Here is a 22144-nt window from a genome sequence, read left to right as displayed (position 1 = left end):
TCTTTGACTTTAAAAACCAAATGACATTGACATTACTGCTTATTTTAAGTAAAGGTACAGTGTATACTCTTATCTATTACTATTCCAAGAATAAAACTGTTAAATTACCCATGTTAAATATACACTAGCCTTTTTATATAATAAGTCTTGTGAAAAAATCATTGTATGTACCTTCTGGTATCACATCAGAAAATCCTTTCAAAGGGACAAGAAATTTCTCCTGCATTTTTTTTCAGCTCTGTTATCAAATACTGGTTTGTGCCAGGATAAATCTAAACAGCTTGAATAATTTTATGATAAATTCACAGTCTTTTTCTGTTGCTCTAGGCTATCACACACAGCTCTATTTTCCACTTTGTATACTGTAACAAAACTGAAAAATGCACAAGCCGGACAGTCACTGTGTGGACGGAATGAACAATTGCGCTTGCTCTGTGCACATGATGAATAATGCCTTTGCCCTGGGCAGCTCAGCTTTCATACATGAAACAAGGGGAATGTGTTTCTTAACCTTCTCTGAAAAATACTGTAAGAGCTAACAAATGAAACCTGTTGTTTTCAAATAGATGCTCTTATACTCCAAATGAAATTATTAATTACATCTCAAGATGCAACTGGAGGAAACTGTTTTAGTTTCAGGAGAGCTCTTTTCTTTGCTGATGGAAGAAATGTCTATAATTGTTTAGAATGCATGTTCTCTAGAGTCCAGGTTTTAATAAATAACATAGCTCAAGGAATTAGATGATGTTGATTAAATGATGTTCATGTGTCACGTGGTGTTTAATTCAGAATAAAGTGCTATATGAGATTTAAAACTGGGACATTTTTTAAAGGCCAAATATTTCTCCTGGGGTGGGTTGAGGGGTTGGTTTTTAAAAGCATTTTTGAATCATCTGTCCCCTATGAGAGGAATAATTCTCAAAATCTCTCTTTGAACTTTTGCTTGTAAATAATTGAATGCAGAGAATCATATATAATTAGTTATCACTCAACTCTTCATGGTTTGACTCAGGTCTATTTTCTGAGTTCATGAGGACAGACATACAATTCTTTTTAGAAGCCACTGTCTTTCTTATAAAACCATCCCCTACTCTTCAAACCGTACACAACACTGCCAACACCGCAGTGATAGCAACTAAGTTTTATTGGTACAGCTCTTACAGGGAAGAACGAATTATGATTCTATGGTGGATCTGTTTCTTCTTCTTTTTTTTTAACCTTTGCTTCCCATTGCTTTTTTCACTAAAAAGATACTGTTTAAATGTAATGGACTGCCTCAGGGAACCCTGCCCCTCTACCTAAATATTAAACCAAAGTGCCTCTTTGTTCAGGACCCTGTCCACCTGAGGGTGGCTATAAGAAGGAAGAAATTAACACCTCCCTCCTTGAAGCTTGCCATTTTATTTGTAAGATTAATGGCCTCTTTGCTTTATTTCCTCACCTCCCCACTTCTCTGTTCTATAAAAGAACCTGGCATCCAGACTCCAATAAGATGGTTATTTTGAGACATTAGTCTGTCATCTTCTCAGTCTGCCAGCTTCCTGAACAAAGTAGTGTTCCTTGCCTCAACACCTCATCTCTGATTTTACTGGCCTGTCATGCACCAAGTAGATCTGACTTGGACTCAGTATTGTAACTTAATAAAGTACTTTTCTAACAGTTAGGTGTTATGGGTTGGGCTGTATCCCCTCCCAAATTCATATGTATAAGTACATCCTCCAGGACCTCAGAATGTTCTCTTATTTGAAAACAGAATTGTTACATACAAAAGTAGTCAAGATGAGATCATACTCAGGAGATTTGGTGCCTAATCCAGTATGACTGGTATGGCTTTATAAAAAAAAATAGATGGTACGTTTGACACTCCCTCACATATTTGTGCAGCCCATTACAGTTAAAATGTGATAGTCAACTAGTTTCCTGTGGGCAGTGAAAAGAAGAACCAAGGAGGGTCATGGTGGTGAAGGTCACAGGCAAATTAGACAACCCTGGTTTCCGGTTCCAAATGTTAATTCACCATGTACATCAGGAAATGAACTGCCTTCTATAATCCTCAATTTTCGCATCTACAGAATGAGCTTAATAATAATAAAAGCCAGGCTTCTTTGATGACTCAGTGGTAAAAGAACCCAGCTACCAAAGCAGGAGATACAGATCCCATCTCTGATCCAGGAGGATCCTACTTGCTGCAGAGCATCTAAGCCCATGTGTCACAACTACTGAGTGTGCTCTAGAGCCTGGGAGCCACAACTACTGAGCCTACACGCGGCAACTGCTGCAACACCCTAGAGCCCATGCTCTGCAACAAGAAAAGGCACAACAGGGAGAAGCCCATGCACCACAACTAAAGTATAGCCCCTGCTCGCCACAACTAAAGAAATGCCTTACAGCAACAAAGACTCGGCACATCCAAAAATAAATAAATACAATTATAAAAAAATAAAAACCTATGTATGGAGACAGTAGCATGGAAACATAGACACTACCATATGTAAAAACAGATAGCCAGTGAGAATTTGCTGCATAATTCAATGAAATCAAGCCATGGCTCTGTGACAAGCTAGAGGAGTGGGATGGGGTAGGAGGTAGGAGGGAAGTTCAAGAGGCAGTGAACGTGAAAGCATTAGCTGCTCAGTTGTGTCCAACACTTTGTGACCCCATGGACTGTAGCCAGTCAGACTCCCCTGCCCATGGAATTCTTCAGGCAAGAATACTGGAGTGAATAGCCATTTCCTTCTCCAGGGGATCTTTCTGACCCAGAGATTGAACCCAGGTCTCTCACATTTCAGGCAAATTCACCATCTGAGCCACCAAGGAAGCCCTCAAGAGGGAGAGGATGTGTTTATAATTATGGCTGATTCATGTTGACATATGGCAGAAACCAACACAATATTTTAAACCAATTATCCTTCAACTAAAACAATTAAAAAAAGACCAAATTTAAAAAAATTGTGATTTTAGAAAAATAAATAAAGTCTGCATCATCACATTTCAGTTATTTTGAGCATTAAATGAGTTAAAGCAACCTTTTTAATAAACCTCAAAAATGCTGGTTCTCTCTTATTATTTATTCATTGGCACAAATAGAGTTTTTTGAACCATTCTGCTATATCACAGGAAGGTATTTTCATACATTACACTCACAAAAGCTGCACATTAGCATGATTCAGTTCAGTTCAGTTGCTCAGTAGGGTCCGACTCTTTGTGACCCCACAGACTGCAGCACGCCAGGCTTCCCTGTCCATCACAAACTCCCAGAGCCTACTCAAACTCATGTCCATCGCGTTGGTGATGCCATCCAACCATCTCATCCATTCTTGGAACAATATAATATAATATAATATTATATATATATATATATAAACATGATTATAAACCATTTAAAGGGCAATACAACTGATCCACCATCTCATCAAAATAGATCAGTCAAGTTCATGGAAGAAATAATGATGTTTATCTCTAATAATCTTTTCATTTTGTAAGTACAAACTAATGTTTCTAGAAAGGCATCTTTTCTCCTCTAGGCTTCTGAAAAATCATTGATGCTGAGTGAACTGTTCAGACAACCCATCAACACGACATCTCATTGCCAGATTGATAAAACAGCCTGTAATTAAGCAAGTTTATTCAAGCAAACCAAACGTATTTGCTAAGACATTTTAACATTCTATTAGTTCTTCCTCAAAGTCAACATTGACTAAATTAGTTACTTGGCAAAACTGTGTGCATAAGTGACATGAGTAATACAGATATGCTCATGGTCACCAGGGACACAAGCATATGAAAGTCACCCAAGATGGCCAGCTTTTATTCACAGTTATTATAGTGATTTTTACTGTCATTATAACTCAATCGTACTATTCTTGAAGACAGATAAGGCAACTAAAGCCCATAAGTGGTCGATTAACATGGTTAAATATTCAGTTACAAAGTGTTAGAACAGGGTTCTGATATTTCAAGTCCAGCTCCAAAGCTTGCACTATCTTGTTTTATAAATATTATATATGAATTTTGATTGTTTTCATTTAGTCAAAATAAGCAAATAGTCATTATAGTAATGATGCTTATTGCTAAAACAAACAAAGAAAAATGGTTTTTGTCTCCATATTGAGTATTGGGTCCAATATATCTGGATTTGTGACTCAGATATAAATAACATCATGAATTTCAGCTTCAGCCCATTTGCCTTCAGAATGAAGTACTTCATTCAATTCTACACTCTTAAGCATCTGTTCTGTGCTTGCCCATGAACTCAGTTCTAAGAGTATTTCTGAGATGTGCCGTGAAGGACTGCACCAACTCCAACTTTCTCCCAAAGGTAGAGAATTCATATTATATAACTTAAATATTACTGTTTTAAAGGATATGATTTCAGAATTCTTATAAAAATTTACTTTTTATTCATTTGTTTATAATCTGAAAACTGAGAAAGGGCCATGATTATGTATATGTATAAAATATACACTCACTATCCATTCCTACCTATGTCAGGACAAGAGTCTCTGCTAGTAATGACTTCCTGTAACAGAGGAGAACAAACCCAATGCCATATTGGATCTATCCTTCAGCTCTAACCTTTGTGCTGTATTGTCTGTGCTTAGTCATGCTGATTCAGCACTTTTAAAAAAGAATGTTACCTATAGCATGAAATATACATGAAAGCCCATTCTCCAGGCTCTACCCCCCAGGCTTGACCTTTAAAGGTTTAACACTTAACATTCATATGATAAAAAGTTCTCTCATATGAGATAAAAAAGTTGGGAAACAGAGAATGACACTTGTCTTGTTGGAGGTTTAAGGGAACACAAGTAATCTGATTTACATGGACAGCCAAACAAAGGACTTGGGTGCTAAGAAGTTTACAGTGATTGACCAGATCCTTTCCTCTTTTAGTATAAAAGAAGCCTGAATTCTAACTTGGGTAAGATGGCTTTTGGGGACATTAGTCCCTCATCTTCTTGGTCTGCTGGCTTTCAAAATCACAGCAAATGGTGACTGCAGCCATGAAATTAAAAGATGCTTGCTCCTTGGAAGAAAAGCTACAACCAACCTAGACAGCATGTTAAAAAGCAGAGACATTACTTTGCTGACAAAGGCCCGTATAGTCAAAGATGTGGTTTTTCCAGCAGTCCTCTATGGATGTGAGAGTTGGGCCATAAAGAAAGCTGAGCACCAAAGAATTGATGCTTCTGAACTGTGGTGTTGGAGAAGACTCTTGATTGATCAAACCAGTCAATTCTAAAGGAAATCATTCCTGGGTGTTCATTGGAAGGACTGATGCTGAAGCTGAAACTCCAATACTTTGACCACCTGATGAGAAGAACTGACACACTTGAAAAGACCCTGATGTTGGGAAAGATTGAAGGCAGGAAGATAAGGGGATGGCAGAGGATGAGATGGTTGGATGGCATCACTGACTCAATTGACATGAGTTTGAGCAAGCTCCAGGAGTTGGTGATGGACAGGGAAGCCTGGTGTGCTGTAGTCCATGAGGTTGCAAATAGTTGGACATGACTTAAGTGAACTGAGTCCATCATCTTCTTGGTCTGCTGGCTTTCTGAATAAGGTCTCTACTTCTTGTCCCAACAGCTCATCTCTCGATTTATTGGCCTGTGATGTGGCAAGCAGTCCTACCATGTTGTCCCTGATAACATTCCCACTTTTCTTCATAGCACCAATTTTTTCTCTACTTAACCAATAATACTTAGCTCCCCTAGAAGGCTTTACTGACCATGACCCTCAACAATTCTGAATGAATCCATTTTCTGTGTGTTCACAGAACAACCTGTGCAAGCTGCTACCCATTAGGACACATATAGTCATTCAAAATAATTTAAAATTTATGTATTTAGCATTACCACTAGATTTTTTTTTTTTTGCCCTAGAAGGCAGTAATTGTGTTTATCTCCAACTTTCAGTAAATAGTAGGTGCTCAGCAAGTACCTATCAAAGCTGATTCCCTTTTCATGATAAGTCTGTCTGAAATTTGCACTGAAAATTCTAATTCTTCTAACTTTGCCTTCGGATTTGGAAACACCGGGTTCAATGCTAATTCCTCTTTCTCATGAGAGCTACTCAAATATTGAAAACAGCACTGTCTTTAGTATGTACATGAATCATTTGTGGATATTTTTTTAACTGAAGTATAGTTTATGTACAATATTGTGTTAGTTTCAGGTGTACAGCAAAGTGATTTGGATATACATATGTATATACATATATACTTTTCTTTCAATTATTTTACATTATAGGTTATTACAAGCTATTGAATATAACTTTCTATAAATTCTTATGCTTTCATCTATTTTATGAATATATATGGCAGTGTGCATCTGTTCATCTCATACTCCTAAGTGTATATTTTTAAGCTGTAGATTCTGATTAGAAAGATCTGTGATGAATTCCTGAGATTCTGCCTTTCTAACACATTCCCAGGTGATGCTGCTGCAGAGAAGTCTTGGCGTATCTGGCTTGCACACTTCATGTGGGCTCTCTAACTCCATAGATAATCAGCAGACTGTTTCAGCGAATACTCATAAGTCTGTTTTGGAGTCTGCTTATTTTGACATTTTTCAATTAGCCTAAGATGATATGAAGGAGGACTGTAGTCAAAATAGGTTACATATTTTCCTTGATTTCCAAAGTTAATAAAAGCGAATTTTTAAACTAAATCTAAGGGAAGCATTACTGTCATATTTTCACTGAAGTTTAATACAAACATGTGAAAGATCTGTCCAGACACAATTTGTACTGCAATGAACGGGACTCCATATGGCAATAGGATCATGATTCAAATGACATAAATTCACATGCTCAGTTATACTTAAAAATGAGTTATTAGTTATTTCAGGTTGAGATGCATGACATAATGTAATATACATGCCAATATGTTAATAGAGAAAAGCTACTGTGAGGTGCCAGTAACAGGCTCTTTTGAAATTTCAAGAACAAATCTAATATAAAATATTATGGTGATATATCTATGAGTCACAAACCCATAAATTTAATAAGTAAGGGGTTAATATGAGCCAGTTATTGTCTTAAGATCTTCATATGGATTGTTGATTTAATACTGACAGCCATAGAGGTAGGTACTACTGAGGTGAGTGAAGGAGGTACTGTTACTAGTGATTTTACAGATGAGGAAATTTAGGCATAGAAAGTTTAAGGAATCTGCCAAAAGTTACACAAATCTATGTAGTAAAGTTATGACGACTGGCCTGGGTGGTCTGATTCCAGAATGTACCACTGAGCTATTATTTCCATTGCCTTTTGGGGGCCCACAGCCACACAAGCAGCGTGGCTTCCCTTGCTCTCAGTTCCCTGCTGTAGGTTTCCTGGGTGTGTGTGGGTGTGTGCACATGTGAGTGCATGACCTCAGTGTGTCCGACTCTTTAGCAACCCCATTGACTACAGACCACCAGGCACCTCTGTCCATGGAATTTCAAAGGCAAGAATCCTGGAATGAGTTGCCAGTTCCTCCTCCAAGGGATCTTCCAGACCCAGGGATCAAACCTAGGTCTCTTGCATTTCCTGCATTGGCAGATGGATTCTTTACCACTCTACCAGCTGGGAAGCCCATCCCAGTGTTCCTCTATAATCCACTAAGTTACCACTTGAGCAGAGACATGCATCTTACGTGAAGGAATTGATATTTATTCGAAATATTTGTAGGTGCCTATCAATATGGTATATAAATCTGCATTCACCTGGAGTCATTTAACTTCATGTCACCTAACTCCAAGCTTGATCTGATAAGGAAGTATTAGCATCTCCATCATTTCAGTCCAGAGTAAAACAAAGCACCTGAGAACGTCCTTATGCTTAACGAGAACATTTCTTCCTTCAGAGAGTTCTCCAAGAAATCAAACACGCTTTAAAAAATTACAACAATGATTACATATATTCTGTTTCATCTCATACAAGAAAAAATACTAGATGGTGAATGATTATATATGGTTATTTCATTGCCTGTAAGAAAATGTATAAGATTATATCATTTTCCTTTGCCTAACAGTTGTATGGCAATAATATATTCACTATTATTAATAACATAGTATTTTTATCTTCTAAATTTTGGGGGGAGGGGATTAAACATATAACGATGTCAATTATAATGGTTCTACATATGTGTAGACTAGTGAGTGACTCACAAATTGACACCAGACAAAATCTCATAACCTCTTAAAACACACATGGTACAAATGTGTATTTAGAAAGGTGATCAAAATTCACTAGTGGAGGCATTACAGTATATGCAAAAGGATCTGCAATACCCACTCAACTTATTAAAATTCATGAGACTTTAAAAATGTCACCCATCCTAAGAGGGGTGTACGCAGAAAAATCTATTTCACAGAAATAAGAAGCCTATTGCAAACTCACCTTGGAAATTATTTTCTTCCATACAATTCCTAAAAATGTCTTACCCTATTTATTTCAAGGGTCATTTCATAAACGGTTTAATGCAGATTACTCTGATATGTTTTATTTCTCAATAAACTATTTATAACATTATTTTAAATATATCCACCTGGCTCATTTCCCCAAGTGGCTGATTGCAGCAACAATGCATGTGTGTACATAAATAAGCAAGAGACATTCCTACCCATTGGTGAAAAAAATTCCGTTAGTGTCCTAAATGTAGAAGAGGCTGTTATTAATTCTATCTGATGGATGAGATAGAAACAAGCGATGAGGATGGGTGTCTTCCTCAGTGTCATACGCAGGAAAAATTCTAGATTTTTTGGAAAGAATTTAAGTATACTATTGAATTGTAAAATAGTTATGTTTTACATGTAATTGGAACAGATTTTAAATGATTTGGAAAACTTGTCCAACTACTACAACAAATGGTTGAAAAGATAGAACAGAATAATCCATTTGTTTTTAAACAATATCCCTTTACATGGCTCATTGGACCCATGGTCATTGTTATGGAAACAAATAATTTGTTATAAGCACTGCCAGGGCACTTGGCTTGGAGCGAGGTCTGTTAGCCATGCCTCCCAAGCCTGCCGTGCCCCGGCAATGGCCACTCCACTTGTGAACTGGAAAACATGCCAGAGATTTGTCCACATTACACTTCCTTGTCATAATATTTTCATCAAAAATATTGTCAGATATTATAATTCTTGAATAAGAGTAAATGGGTCAACTGGATCTGGAAAGGAGAGAGGGAGGCTAAAAAATCTGGAAATTATAATAGACTATTGTCACTGAATACAAATACTACACTAGTTTTGTAAAATGCTTCTGAGATTGGCAATCAATAATACATTTCTAAATCCTCATAGTTTGCAAAATTTCTTACATAATTTCACTTAAATATTTCAAAAGGCATCATTCCTATTTCTCAGAGAAGAAATCTGAGGCACAAGGGACTTCTGCAATTTTATAAAACCAAATAAATGAACCTATATACTTGAATTCAGAACTTTGGAATCCATATCTTGGTTTTCTCTTTCCAAACACATAGGCTAAGAAGGATATTTTAGGAAATTTATATTATGCAAATCTTGGCTGATGTGCTATTTGATTTTATTAAAAAAGTAGAAAATGCATGTTCCAGCTATTGACTTGATAGTCATAAAATCAAAGAATTTACTAAATCAATCTGCTAACTACTACTTACTTTCCAGATTTTTTTAATGTTTTAAAGTTATTAGAAACAATTAAGTTTTGTGTGTCTATGTGTATATATATACACATATATATATGGAAAGTATGTAAGAACAAAGAGATCTGAGTTTTTTTTTAACACATCTAGGAAATTAATACTCTACTTAATATTGCTTAGAGAATACAAACTTACATATTACTATATCCTTGATAAGTATTTAACCATGCAATTTAAATACGATAAAACATTTCTGTTCCGTGAGACTTTCCATTTAATGTATTCAGTGATTACTGATCCTAGTCTGATACTATTAACAGAAGAGGTAAAAAACTATTTTAAAAAAATAATTAGGAATATACAAGCATTTTCTAACCATTAAACAACATTTTTTAAGAGAAAGAAAAACGGTTTACAAGTCAATTTGTAATATGTTACTATCCTGCAAATTGGAGAAGGAAATGGCAACCCACTCCAGTGTTCTTGCCTGGAGAATCCCAGGGACGGGGGAGCCTGGTGGGCTTCCGTCTACGGGGTTGCACAGAGTCGGACATGACTGAAAGCGACTTAGCAACAAAGCAACTATCCTGCAAAACAGTAATAGTATATAAAGAAAGCACTCACTATTAATACTCCAATTTCCTATATATATACATTCAAAGCCGGTAATAGAATTTCCTAAGCAAAACTAAATGCAGCTTCTTAGAAAGACCTGTTGGAATTTCTTACTGAATGTAATGTTTAATGGACTTTTGATAAGAAATGCTTATATATAATCCTTCCTTTCTCTCTAACAGATTGTACTGAGGAAATCTGAAAATACCTTGGAAAGTATGCAAATTAGAGTTTGTAGAATATGTAAATGGAAAATTTTTCTTTGGCAATTTTACCAACCTGCACATATTTTCCTTTTATATTGGAAAGAAAATTCTAAATAGAAGGAAATGGCATTGTGGATAAAGTGTAAAGGATTCTATAATGCTTTAGTATCATCAAAGAGCAATAAGAAGGCTTGACTAGTTTAGCACATTTATTTAATAGCAACTCACATATTTGAGTATTAAATATTCAGATAAACTCTTCTTCAGAAGTCTCTTTAAGAATCATTCTCATTCCACAGTATGAGATTGATGACTTTAAAATCTTGTGAGACTGTTGTAATTTCTTATTTGCATGACCCATTCTTCACTTATTTTAACATTATCATCCAATGGTCATAAAATAATTCAGAATCTCCATACGGGTATTTAACAAAAATATAATAAAATTGATCATGGTTGTCCATTTCTGCAACCATAGAAAGAATAACCATTGACATTTGTTAAAAACAATACTAAACTGATTGAATGGACATTACACTGCGTTCTCCTCAGGTAACCAATTTTTTTAGGAAAGGATAGTTAAAGTAACCTTAAAACTTCATCAGCTTTGAAATCTTTTTACTCTAAAACTTTACATCAGATAAGGTGTTGTCTATTAAAAAAAAACATCCAATCTTATCTATGTGAGAAATCTCTTTTAATTGCAGTATACATTATGTTAAACAGTTAGATTAAAAGAGATATCTAATTACCATTTTTAATAAATTTAAGGTTTCCCTGATAGCTCAATTGGTAAAGAATCTGCCTGCAATGCAGGAGACCCTGGTTCAATTTCTGAGTTGGGAAGATCCCTTGGAGAAGGGATAGGCTACACAATCCAGTATTCTTGGGCTTCCCTTTGTGGCTCACCTGGTAATAAATTTAAGTCAAGTATATTTTTGGTTGAGATCTGTAAGTGCTAAACTTTAATTACTTAATGCATGTTAAGACATAAGTTCAAAAGTACTCAAGAACTTTTAAGAAACAATGAATTTTATCTTTTATAAAACACCAAAGCAATGAACTATTTTTCATACTAGCAAGGAAAAAACACTTCTTCAAAGATTTTTTGGGTTTTATTGGCCACGCTTTGATTACTGTGGGATTTTAGCCCCCCAACCAGGGTTCGAACTGGGGCCCCCAGCAGTTTTAGTGGAGTCCTAACCCCTGGACCACCCAGGAATTCCCTGTCATAGATTATTAAAGTAATGTAAACTTTATTGCAGGTTCATTGGCATTTAAGTATATTTTTCAACATTTAGCTTGTGTCTCAAATTTGTTTTGATTTATAAAATTTTATAATTAACTCACCATAGTTTTATCTACAAATAATCATTCATTGCTTATCATGTTCTTAGTTTTAATGAGAAGTACATGATTTGAAAGGAAGAAACAAACATAAACATCAGAAAAGCAAAAAACTATAGAAATACACACTTTATCACCATCAGAAAAAATTGAGAGTCCTCTATGTAGATGAATTAATAGCTTACCTTCACAATTTGTGATATTTTCACTGAAAGACCTTGTCTCCCTGACTCAACCTCTGGCATTTTATATAACTCAGAAAAAAGTACAAGTCATGCTGGAAAATGTCACCCTTCTTAGTTGTTTGAACTCATGTCTCTGTATTTAGTCAAAATGAGACCCTCCTTTACTGCTAACTGGGTTTTCCAGATGGTGCTAGATCTGCGAATGTTGGAGACAGAAGAGACATGGGTTCAATCCTTGGATCGGGAAGACTCCCTGGAGCAGGAAATTGCAATCTGCTCCAGTATTCTTGCCTGGAAAACTCCATGGACAGTGGAGCCTGGTAGGCTACAGTACATGGGGCCAAAAAGAGTCGAACATGACTGAATGACTGAGCACACACTTACTGCCAGTTATCTGGTAAATGAAGTCCTAATATCACTGCATTTTAGCAACCATCTTGAGGGCAGCCATCGTTAGAGCAGACATATTTAGGGCAGCCATCTTTATAAACTGTCTGAGTGAATTATAAACATCACTATGAACAAAGCTAGTGGAAGTGATGGAATTCCAGTTGAGCTATTTCAAATCCTAAAAGACGATGATGTGAAAGTGCTGCACTCAATATGCCAGCAAATTTGGAAAACTCAGCAGTGGCCACAGGACTGGAAAAGGTCAGTTTTCATTCCAATTCCAAAGAAAAGCAGTGCTAGAGAATGCTCCAACTACCACATAGTTGCACTCATCTCATCCCCTAGCAAAGTAATGCACAAAATTCTCCAAGTTAGGCTTAAAACCTATATGAATCATGAACTTTCAGATGTTCAAGCTGGATTTAGAAAGGGCAGAGGAACAAGAGATCAAATTGCCAACATCTGTTGGATCATCAAAAAAGCAAGAGAGTTCCAGAAAAACGTCTACTTCTGTTTTATTGATTATGTCAATGTCTTTGACTGTGTGGATCACAACAAACTGTGGAAAATTTGTCAAGAGATGGGAAAACCAGACCACCTGACCTGCCTCCTGAGAAATCTGTATGCAGGTCAGGAAGTAGCAGTTAGAACTGGACATGAAACAACAGACTGTTCCCAAAGTGGGAAAGGAGTTCGTCAAGGTTGTATATTGTCACCCTGCTTATTTAACTTCTATGCAGAGTACATCATGTGAAATGCCAGGATGGATGAAGCACAAGCTGGAATCAAGATTGCTGGGAGAAATATCAATAACCTCAGATATGCAGATGACACCACCCTTATGGCAGAAAGTAATAAACTCAAAGAGCCTCTTGATGAAAGTGAAAGAGGAGAGTGAAAAAGCTGGCTTAAACCTCAACATTCAGAAAACTAAGATAAAGGCATCTGGTCCCATCAGTTCAGTTCAGTTCAGTTGCTCAGTCATGTCCGACTCTTTGTGACCCCATGGACTGCAGCACAATAGGCCTCTGTGTCCATAACAAACTCCTGGAGTTTACTCAAACTCATGCCCATTGAGTCGGTGATGCCCTTCTCCTCCCTTCTTAAATCTTTCTCAGCATCAGGGTCTTTTCAAATGAGTCAGGTCTTTGCATCAGGTGACCAAAGTATTGGAGTTTCAGCTTCCACATCAGTCCTTCCAATAAACACTCAGGACTGATCTTCTTTAGGATTGACTGGTTGGATCTCCTTGCAGTCCAAGTGACTCTCAAGAGTCTTCTCCAACACCACAGTTCAAAAGCATCAGTTCTTCAGCACTCAGCTTTGTTTATAGTCCAACTCTCACATCCATGCATGACTACTGGAAAAACCACAGCTTTGATTAGATGGACCTTTGTTGGCAAAGTAATGTCTGTGCTTTTTAATATGCTGTCAGGTCACCATCACTTCATGGCAAATAGATGGGGAAACAGTGGAAACAATGACAGACTTTATTTTCTTGGGCTCCAAAAACACTGCAAATGGTGACTGTAGCCATGAAATCAAAAGATGCTTGATCCTTGGAAGAAAAGCTATGACCAACCTATACAGCGTATTAAAAAGCAGAGACATTACCCTGCCAAAAAAGATCTGTCTAGTCAAAGCTATGGTTTTTCCAGTAGTCATGTATGGATGTGAAAGTTGGACTATAAACAACGCTGAGCGCCCAAGAATTGATGCTTTTGAATTGTGGCGTTGGAGAAAACTCTTAAGAGTCCCTTGGACAGCAAGGAGATCCAAACAGTCAATCCTCAAGGAAATCAGTCCTAAATATTCATTGGAACGAGCGATGTTGAAGATCAAACTCCAATACTTTGGCCACCTGATGTGAAGAACTGACACATTTGAAAAGACCCTGATCCTGGGAAATACTGAAGGTGGTAGGAGAAGGGAACGACAGAGGATGAGATGGTTGGATGGCATCACCTACCAAATGGACATGAGTGTGAGCAAGTTTTGGGAGCTGATGATGGACAGGGAAGCCTGCTGTGCTGCAGTCCATAGAGTCGCAAAGAGTCGGACACAACTGAGTGACTGGACTGAACTGAACTAAACTTAACTAGTCCATTATGATAGGAGAGGATTTAACAGTTTCTCAATTTTGGAATGAAAACTTTACAGAAACATAAATCTGAAAGATAGTTTGGAGTCTGGCTGCAGCTCTTCAAATAACTGTAGTTTAGAGAGAAAATAATGATTGATCTTCTGGAAAAGCTTGTGATCTGAGCCTTAATTGTCTACTCCCAGTTAGCTGGTTTGTGTAGTCACTTGGTCAGTATCTCTCTCTTTCTGCTCAACTTTAAGGAAGCTCCTTTCTAATTTTCTGTTTTGCCATTGTTTTTCACAATAGACCTCCTCCATGCCCATTTGGTAGCAGTAGTGTTAGTCACTCAGACTCTTTGCAATCCCACCAACTGTAGCCCACCTGGCTCCTCTGTCCATGGGAGTGTCCAGACAAGAATACTAGAATGGATTGCCATTCCCTTCTCCAGAGGATCTTCTCAACCCAGGGATTGAACCTGGGTCTCCTGCATTACAGGCAGATTCTTTACCATTTGAGCTATAGGAAAGACCTTCATGCCCATCTTACCTACAGGCTGAAAACCAATCTACAATAGGGTTCTCAGTGCTAACTATACATTAGAATGACTGGGGGAGCTTTAAAATCTTAATGCCTAGGTTTCATCTTAGACCATCTAATTTCAAATCTCTGGAAATGAGACCCAAACATCCATGTTTTAAAGCTTTATAGGTTATTCCATTGTGTATGCAGGGTTGAAAACCACTTTTTTTAAAAATATAAATTACACCTGTTATTTAAACTTAGCTTAATTGTGAGATGAAGACTTTCCATGAAGAGAAATTTTCCTCCTTACTTGCTTCCTACAATTTACACAGCCCAATATACAAATCTTCTTGCCATGTAATCAAGGCTTAATAGAACTTATTTCTAAAGGACTACTCTGGTATATGTGCTTTTTATTATCAGAGTATTATATCCTTATTTCACATGAAAGTTATGATCATGGACAACTGCTGTGGAAATGACCACCTACTCAAGTTCAGAGCACTAGACTCTGCCTGCTCACAAAAATTACTTAAGAGTTTTAAACTATAACCTTTCTGGGAGTGGGCCCTGATCAGGACAAAAATCCCCAGCATTCTGTCTAATATATAAATTAAAAACAAATTCCTCCCATTCCTCCTTCTCCTCCTCCCACTTCATCCTTTTTGTATCTTATTGATGATTTTACTTGATTTTGGTTATGACTGCCTTAAAAAAAATAAAATAGATCCCTTAAAATTTAGTATTTTATAACATTTATAATTAATTTATATGTTGTGAATATTTGATTGAATACACACAACTTTCCAATTTAATTAATATAGTTTTAAGAGTAAATGTATTATACTACCTTTTTTCCTCAGAATAAAAAAAAAAATAATAAAATGCCTACAGATCTGTAATAGGGTTTAAACTACTATTATGTGTATTTTCTTTGCTATATCACTGCTCCTATTCCTCTAAATTATTTCTTTATAATTTCAATATTTTACTCAAATTGAAGATCTCTGTTCCTAAAAAATATCAGAGTCATTAATATAAAATACTACTTACATGATTCTAATTTAATTTGCCTGGGTGGGCCTGGCATTCATATACTTTAAATTCTTCTCAGGCAACTCAAAAGCATAGCTCAGATTGAGACTCATTGCCCTAAGCCTTGGATAGAAACTGCAGCCTAAAGAAACATTCTTCAACCAACAAGAATGTATGAATAAACAGCCTCTTGGTGATTTTTAATACATAAATACAGACAAGTACACACACCTTAGAGTGAGGACTAGTAATATTTTAAAATATTTAAAATTGAGAAGGGGATGCTCATCATGGTGTCTAATGTACTCCAAAGCTATGGCTGGTCTATTTGCTTTTTCTTTAAAACTATTTTTCTACCTTATTGTCCTCCTCATACATATGGTCAGTAGCTACGGAGTGGTTCTAAACCCCTTCATGATGACATCGGCTCCTCGAGACTAGCAGAAAACCTTTCATAAAATGAGCACTTAATTGTATTGAACTCCCCATTCACCAAAATCTAATAGATTGACCTTCCCCCACTGCCTCTTTGGAGCAGTCTCTCAGAGCTATCTGAGGTGCTGCGTCCCAGGCTGGAGCCTCATTTTGCCCCTAATAAAAGTTAACTCGCAGGTCTCAAGTTGTGAATCTTTTTCAGTTGGCAGAGGCAAATAAATTTTTTTGTTTTTTCCTTCTATTTACTTAATTCTCAGTTCAGAATTTGCATAGTTTGTTCATTGCAGATCTGTGCTACAAACTAAAATACAGTTACTTAAAACATTGTGCTTAAAGAATTCTATTATTAAAGTATTTACCTATTTTTTTTGTTTTGTTTTCAGGTTTCAACACAGTTTTATTGGGTGGTCTTATTGTCTGTGAAATACACCAGAGGTTGGGGGAGGAGACACCCATTGCATTGACTTTGCAAGATAAGGGGTTTTCATCACTAAGAAAAGGCTTGGGGTGGGGCAGGGTAGGGCATTTTGGGTTTGGTTTCATTTTCCCATCTTCTTTTGCTTTGTTCACATTTCTTTTCTCTCTCAGAAAGTACCAGAGGACACACACACACGGAAACAAAAATAGCAAGATCAGTCTCCAACCACTTCACTCCCAAGCCCTTCCCCAGACTGTACCAGGGATGGGAGGAGTCAGATAGCTACTCCTCAGCCAAAGAACACACCAGAACCCACTACCTTTTTCAAATATCTGCAAACTCAATTCTGTGTCTTTTTCTGACAGTGACTCACCCAGATATTCCCATCTTGATGGTAGGGTTTCCAGTTTCTCCCAGTGTCACTGTACAGCATGCGATATTGGGTCACCCAGTCGGAGCTGCTGTATCTGCCTTGAGTCGCTATGGCACTGAGCTGCTTCCGGTTGCCAAAGTTAACCTGAAGCCACTGATAATGGTCACTGTCTGATGGAGACCATCCCCCAGCACCTGAATAAGGCAGAGACAAGAGGAGGGAAATAGGTATTTAATGTTGAACTTCTACAATTGCCAATGGATCATTCTACATCTTTTAATTGGCGTTGGAAGTACTATATTTCACAGATACATTATCAAGCGTCCTTTATAGATGCCACAGGGATTTCGACTAATATTCTTCTAGGAGGGTAACATTGACACTCTGACCCCTTTATGGTGTAATTATGTGCTCATTTTCTCCTGAGCAAATGTCTTCATAATTCCTCAATTAGATCTTATTAGTACATGTCAAACTCTAATTGGCTGAGGCTTGATCAATTTACCATGAATTCTTCAACTAAAAATCACTAGGAAAAGATATGTAGCAATCTAACATTTCCTCATGTAAAGATTTATCTTTAAGTAGATCATAAATGAAACAAAATGCAACCATACACACTCTAAAATATATATTTACTTTAGAAAGTTCAGGGTTGAAAAAACACTACTAGGTCTCAAGACGAGGCCTCATCTTACATCGACTCCTGAGACCTAAAATATACAGTAAATTAGTCAATATGCTCATTAACACTTAAGAGCCATACAACCAATGACTCTAGATGAACACATTTCTAGGAAAATCATAGAGTCACTAGATGAAGTGAAGCTTTTTTTGGTAAAATAAAGTAAACGACTGGCAAAGAGTAAGAATGTGAAAATATCCATTAGAGAAACAGCACTAACCTAGAACAAAAAGACTCCTAATTTATAACACTATGTGAAATAACTATGATTGCACATAAATAGATTACAGAAAATATGGCATGATGCTCAGTTCTAAGAAGCAATATAATTTTTTGAGTGAGTTTGATTACTAATGGTAGTAAATAATAGGAAAATAGTCAACAAATTATCCAATGTACAGTATATGAGAACACATGCCTCACTCTTCAAATGAGGAATTTAAAAGCTGACAATAAAATAATTTATTTTATGAAGTCTATGCTAATAAAGATCATTTTGAAAATCATCACTGATATATCACTCATATAATGATATTTACAGGGCTTATTTCTGTTCTCAACTATGATGGAATAGCTCTCCCACCACAAAGAATTACAAATCCAACAACATGTATAGGATTATACTTTTAGGAGATTAGACAAGACACTGTACTGCACTCTGATTCATGAGATAAAATAAACAAATGAGGTGAGCCCTGCCAGCTTCCTGGCTTTCTTCATGGTTCACTTTCCAGACCATGGCATTAAAGAATATTCTGGACAGACGCAGAAGCATCTCTGAATTGAAGGCAGAGCAGAATCAAGGCTCTCAAGGAATCCAGAATTCGTAGGACAGAGTATCAGGGACGGGGCAGCTGTGCAGAGAGGAAGCTTTGGGAGTGTCCATTGGGTCACCAGTGAGTATCTTCACTTCAGACTTTGGACGAATGCTAAGCTGTGTATTTGCAGACTAAGACTCAACAAGACAAAGAGAAGTGAGATCTGAAATGAACAACAGCCAGAAGATGCACAGTCCTGGGAGTAGTTTGATTTCAGACTGGACAAGATTGAGAGTATTTGAGCAACCTTAGGCATTCAACCCTAGGAGAAGGCAATGGCACCCCACTCCAGTACTCTTGCCTGGAAAATCCCATGGGCAGAGGAGCTCGGTAGGCTGTGGTCCATGGGGTCTCTAAAAGTCGGACACGACTGAGCGACTTCACTTTCACTTTTCACTTTCATGCATTGGAGAAGGAAATGGCAACCCACTCCAGAATTCTTGCATGGAGAATCCCAGGGACGGGGAGCCTGGTGGGCTGCCGTCTATGGGGTTGCACAGAGTTGGACACGACTGAAGCTACTTAGCAGCAGCAGGCATTCAACAGAGATCTCAGAAAGGGAGCAGAATAATTTTATCCTAAAATAAGGATTCTAATTCTAATCCTACTCTGAGTGAGTGAGTGAAGTCACTCAATCATGTCTGACTCTTTGCAACCCCATGGACTGTAGACTACCAGGCTCCACAGTCCATGGGATTTTCCAGGGAAGAGGACTGGAGTGGGTTGCCATTTCCTTCTCCAGAGGATCTTCCTGACCCAGGGATCAAACCCAGGTCTCCTGCATTGTAGGCAGACGCTTTACCATCTGAGCCACCAGAGAAGCCAATTCTATTCAGAATACATCTGAAAAAAGGTTGGTAATAAGTCTGAAAGGATCATTCTGATCCACAAATGAATTAACCCCTTGGTTGAATGAAACTCAACACTCCCTTACAGAGACCGTGGAAGTTTATTTTTTCATGAGATTTCCATGAAAATATGAAAGAGACTCAACAACATAGAATCCATAATGTCCAGTAAAAACTTTTTTTTAATATTAGATATTTAGGTAAGCAGTAAAATATGACTCATAACCAGAGAAAAGTCAGTCAGTGGTAATAGACACAGATGATGAAATTAACATAGCACAACTTTACAAGAGAGATTATAAATTAGTTGCCTTACTTGAATAAGAATGTATAAATATTGAAGAAACAAATATGAAACCTTAATGGAGAAAAGAAGCAACAAAGGAAAACAACATGGGAGTTTTGGGACTAGAAATTATATCTGAAATAAAACATTTACTAGATGAGCTTAACAGCAGATTAGAAACTGAGAAGAAAATAGTGCATGCTAACTCCCCTCAGTCCTGTCTGACTCTTTGCACCTCCATAGACTATAGACTACCAGGCTCCTATCTCCATGGGGTTCTCCAGGCAAGAATACTGGAGTGGGTTGTCATTTCCTTCTCCAAGGAATCTTCCCAACCCAGGGATCAAGCCCGCCTCTCTTATGTCCCTGCACTGGCAGGCTCTTGACCACTAGCACCATCAAACTGAGAAGAAAATAGTAGTGTACTCAAATATAGGGTCAGATAAACCATTCAGGCCTAAGCTCACAGCGGGTAATATGGCTTAATAAGGAACAGTAGTCCAGTAACCTGTAGGATAACATTAAATGTCTTAACAATCATGCAAATGGAGTATGAAAAGCAGAAAGGGTAGAGACTGAGGCAGAAAAAAAAAATACATTTGAGGAAATAATAGTTGAAAAATACAAGCCTAAATATCTGAGAAATTCACTGAAGACCAGGAAGAGTAAATAAAAAGAAAAATACACCAAGGCACACCATAAATAATTGCTTAAAAAACCATGCTAAAGAGAAAATCTTAAAAGTGTTCAGAGGGCAATAACATCTTAACAACAGCAGTGCGAGCCAGTGAACAAAGAAATGAAGTGATGAAAAGAAAAGAAAAAGAAAGTGTCAGTGTAAAATTATACATCTAGCAAAAATACCCTTCAAACATGAAAGCAACATAACGATACTTAGGACAAATGCTGAGAAAAGTTATCATCAATAAGCACGTTGTATAAGAAACGGAAATTTTTCAGCTCCAGGGAAACCTGGCCATGCTGAAATCACATGAAGAAACAAATGCTGAAAATGGTAAACGTGTCAGTAAGTACGAAATACTTGTTAATGCTTTTAAAATTTCTTTAGAAGATAATTGCTTGGAACAAAATAGCAACAATGAATAAGAGGGTTTATAACAAATGTAGACGTAAAATGTTTGATTACCATAGCACAAAGGATAGGAGGCAAGGAACAAGTGCACTTTACTGAGTTTCTTTTACTACATTTGAAATGATACGGTATTACTTGGAAGTAGTAAACCCTAGATCAAGGGTCTGCAAACTTTTTCTCTAAGGTTTAAACACTGAGTATTTTAGGCTTTGCAGACCATGCTACCTACGTCTATAACTACTAAACTCTGCTACTGTAGCATGAAGCAGCCACAGAAGATCCAGAAACAAGAGCGTGACTGTGATTCAATCAAATTTTATTAATAAAGACAGGAGGCTGGCCAGAGAGCTGTAATGTGTTAACCTCTGCTCAAAAGCAACTTCTCTTTTACATCTGTGCATTTCACTATATCTAAATTATACTTCCAAAAACATTTTGAAATGCTCCATCTATATAAAGTGTGTGTGTTTAGTTTACATGTATACTATCTATAGAACGTGTGTATAACCACCTCACAACTACCTTCTCAGTCTTCATTCCCCTATTTATTCAAACTACACTTGTACACGAATGATGTTTCTATAAGGCAGATCTAATCATAGTTAATCCTAGTTCAATATTTTTCTTTCTTTTTTATTTTTTTAAATTTTATTTTATTTTTAAACTTTACGTAATTGTATTAGTTTGCCAAATATCAAAATGAATCCGCCACAGGTATACATGTGTTCCCCATCCTGAACCCCATCCTGAACCTGAGTTCAATATTTTTCAACTGATCCTCATTACCTCCAGAAATAAATGGTCCACGCCTTCACAAACAAAAGACTCACGTGGAACACACCCTCTATACCTTCCCAGATCCTCCCTCAACTTATTATGATACTCCCTCAAAATATTATTTCTCCTTCAAGGATCAGGAAGTTCACTCCAAATATTACTTCTGCAATGGGTGCTGTGATTTGCCATTTTGCTTCTAATATATGACTGGAGGACTTATTCTTTCAGATATTTACACTGCTGCTGGAAGACCAAATGTAGCTGTGATTCCCCTCAGGAATTCCCTGGGTTAAAAAAGAGGCATTTTATACAAGGTCATGCCCCTTCCCAGGGTTATGCAGATGTAACAATGGGCTATCTAGGGGCTGCTGCTGCTAAATCACTTTAGTCGTGTCCGACTCTGTGCGAC

The 22144-nt window shown here is 37.1% G+C and overlaps 1 protein-coding gene across 1 annotated transcript in view; it reads right to left on the bottom strand.

Moving 5' to 3' along the window:
• The window catches only part of LOC129658456 (contactin-associated protein-like 2), an 836688-nt gene that overhangs the window by 537102 nt on the left and 277442 nt on the right, over window positions 1–22144 (bottom strand). The window contains exon 3 of the mRNA XM_055589413.1: window positions 17229–17422. Within this exon, the coding sequence (XP_055445388.1) occupies window positions 17229–17422 (194 nt within the window). The remainder of the gene's footprint in view (window positions 1–17228; window positions 17423–22144) is intronic.

The sequence above is a fragment of the Bubalus kerabau genome, chromosome 8, assembly GCF_029407905.1.
Source record: "Bubalus kerabau isolate K-KA32 ecotype Philippines breed swamp buffalo chromosome 8, PCC_UOA_SB_1v2, whole genome shotgun sequence".
In the NCBI taxonomy this organism is placed as follows: domain Eukaryota; kingdom Metazoa; phylum Chordata; class Mammalia; order Artiodactyla; family Bovidae; genus Bubalus; species Bubalus kerabau.
Note: the sequence above shows the minus strand (reverse complement) of the source record. Positions and strands in the feature narration are given on the sequence as shown.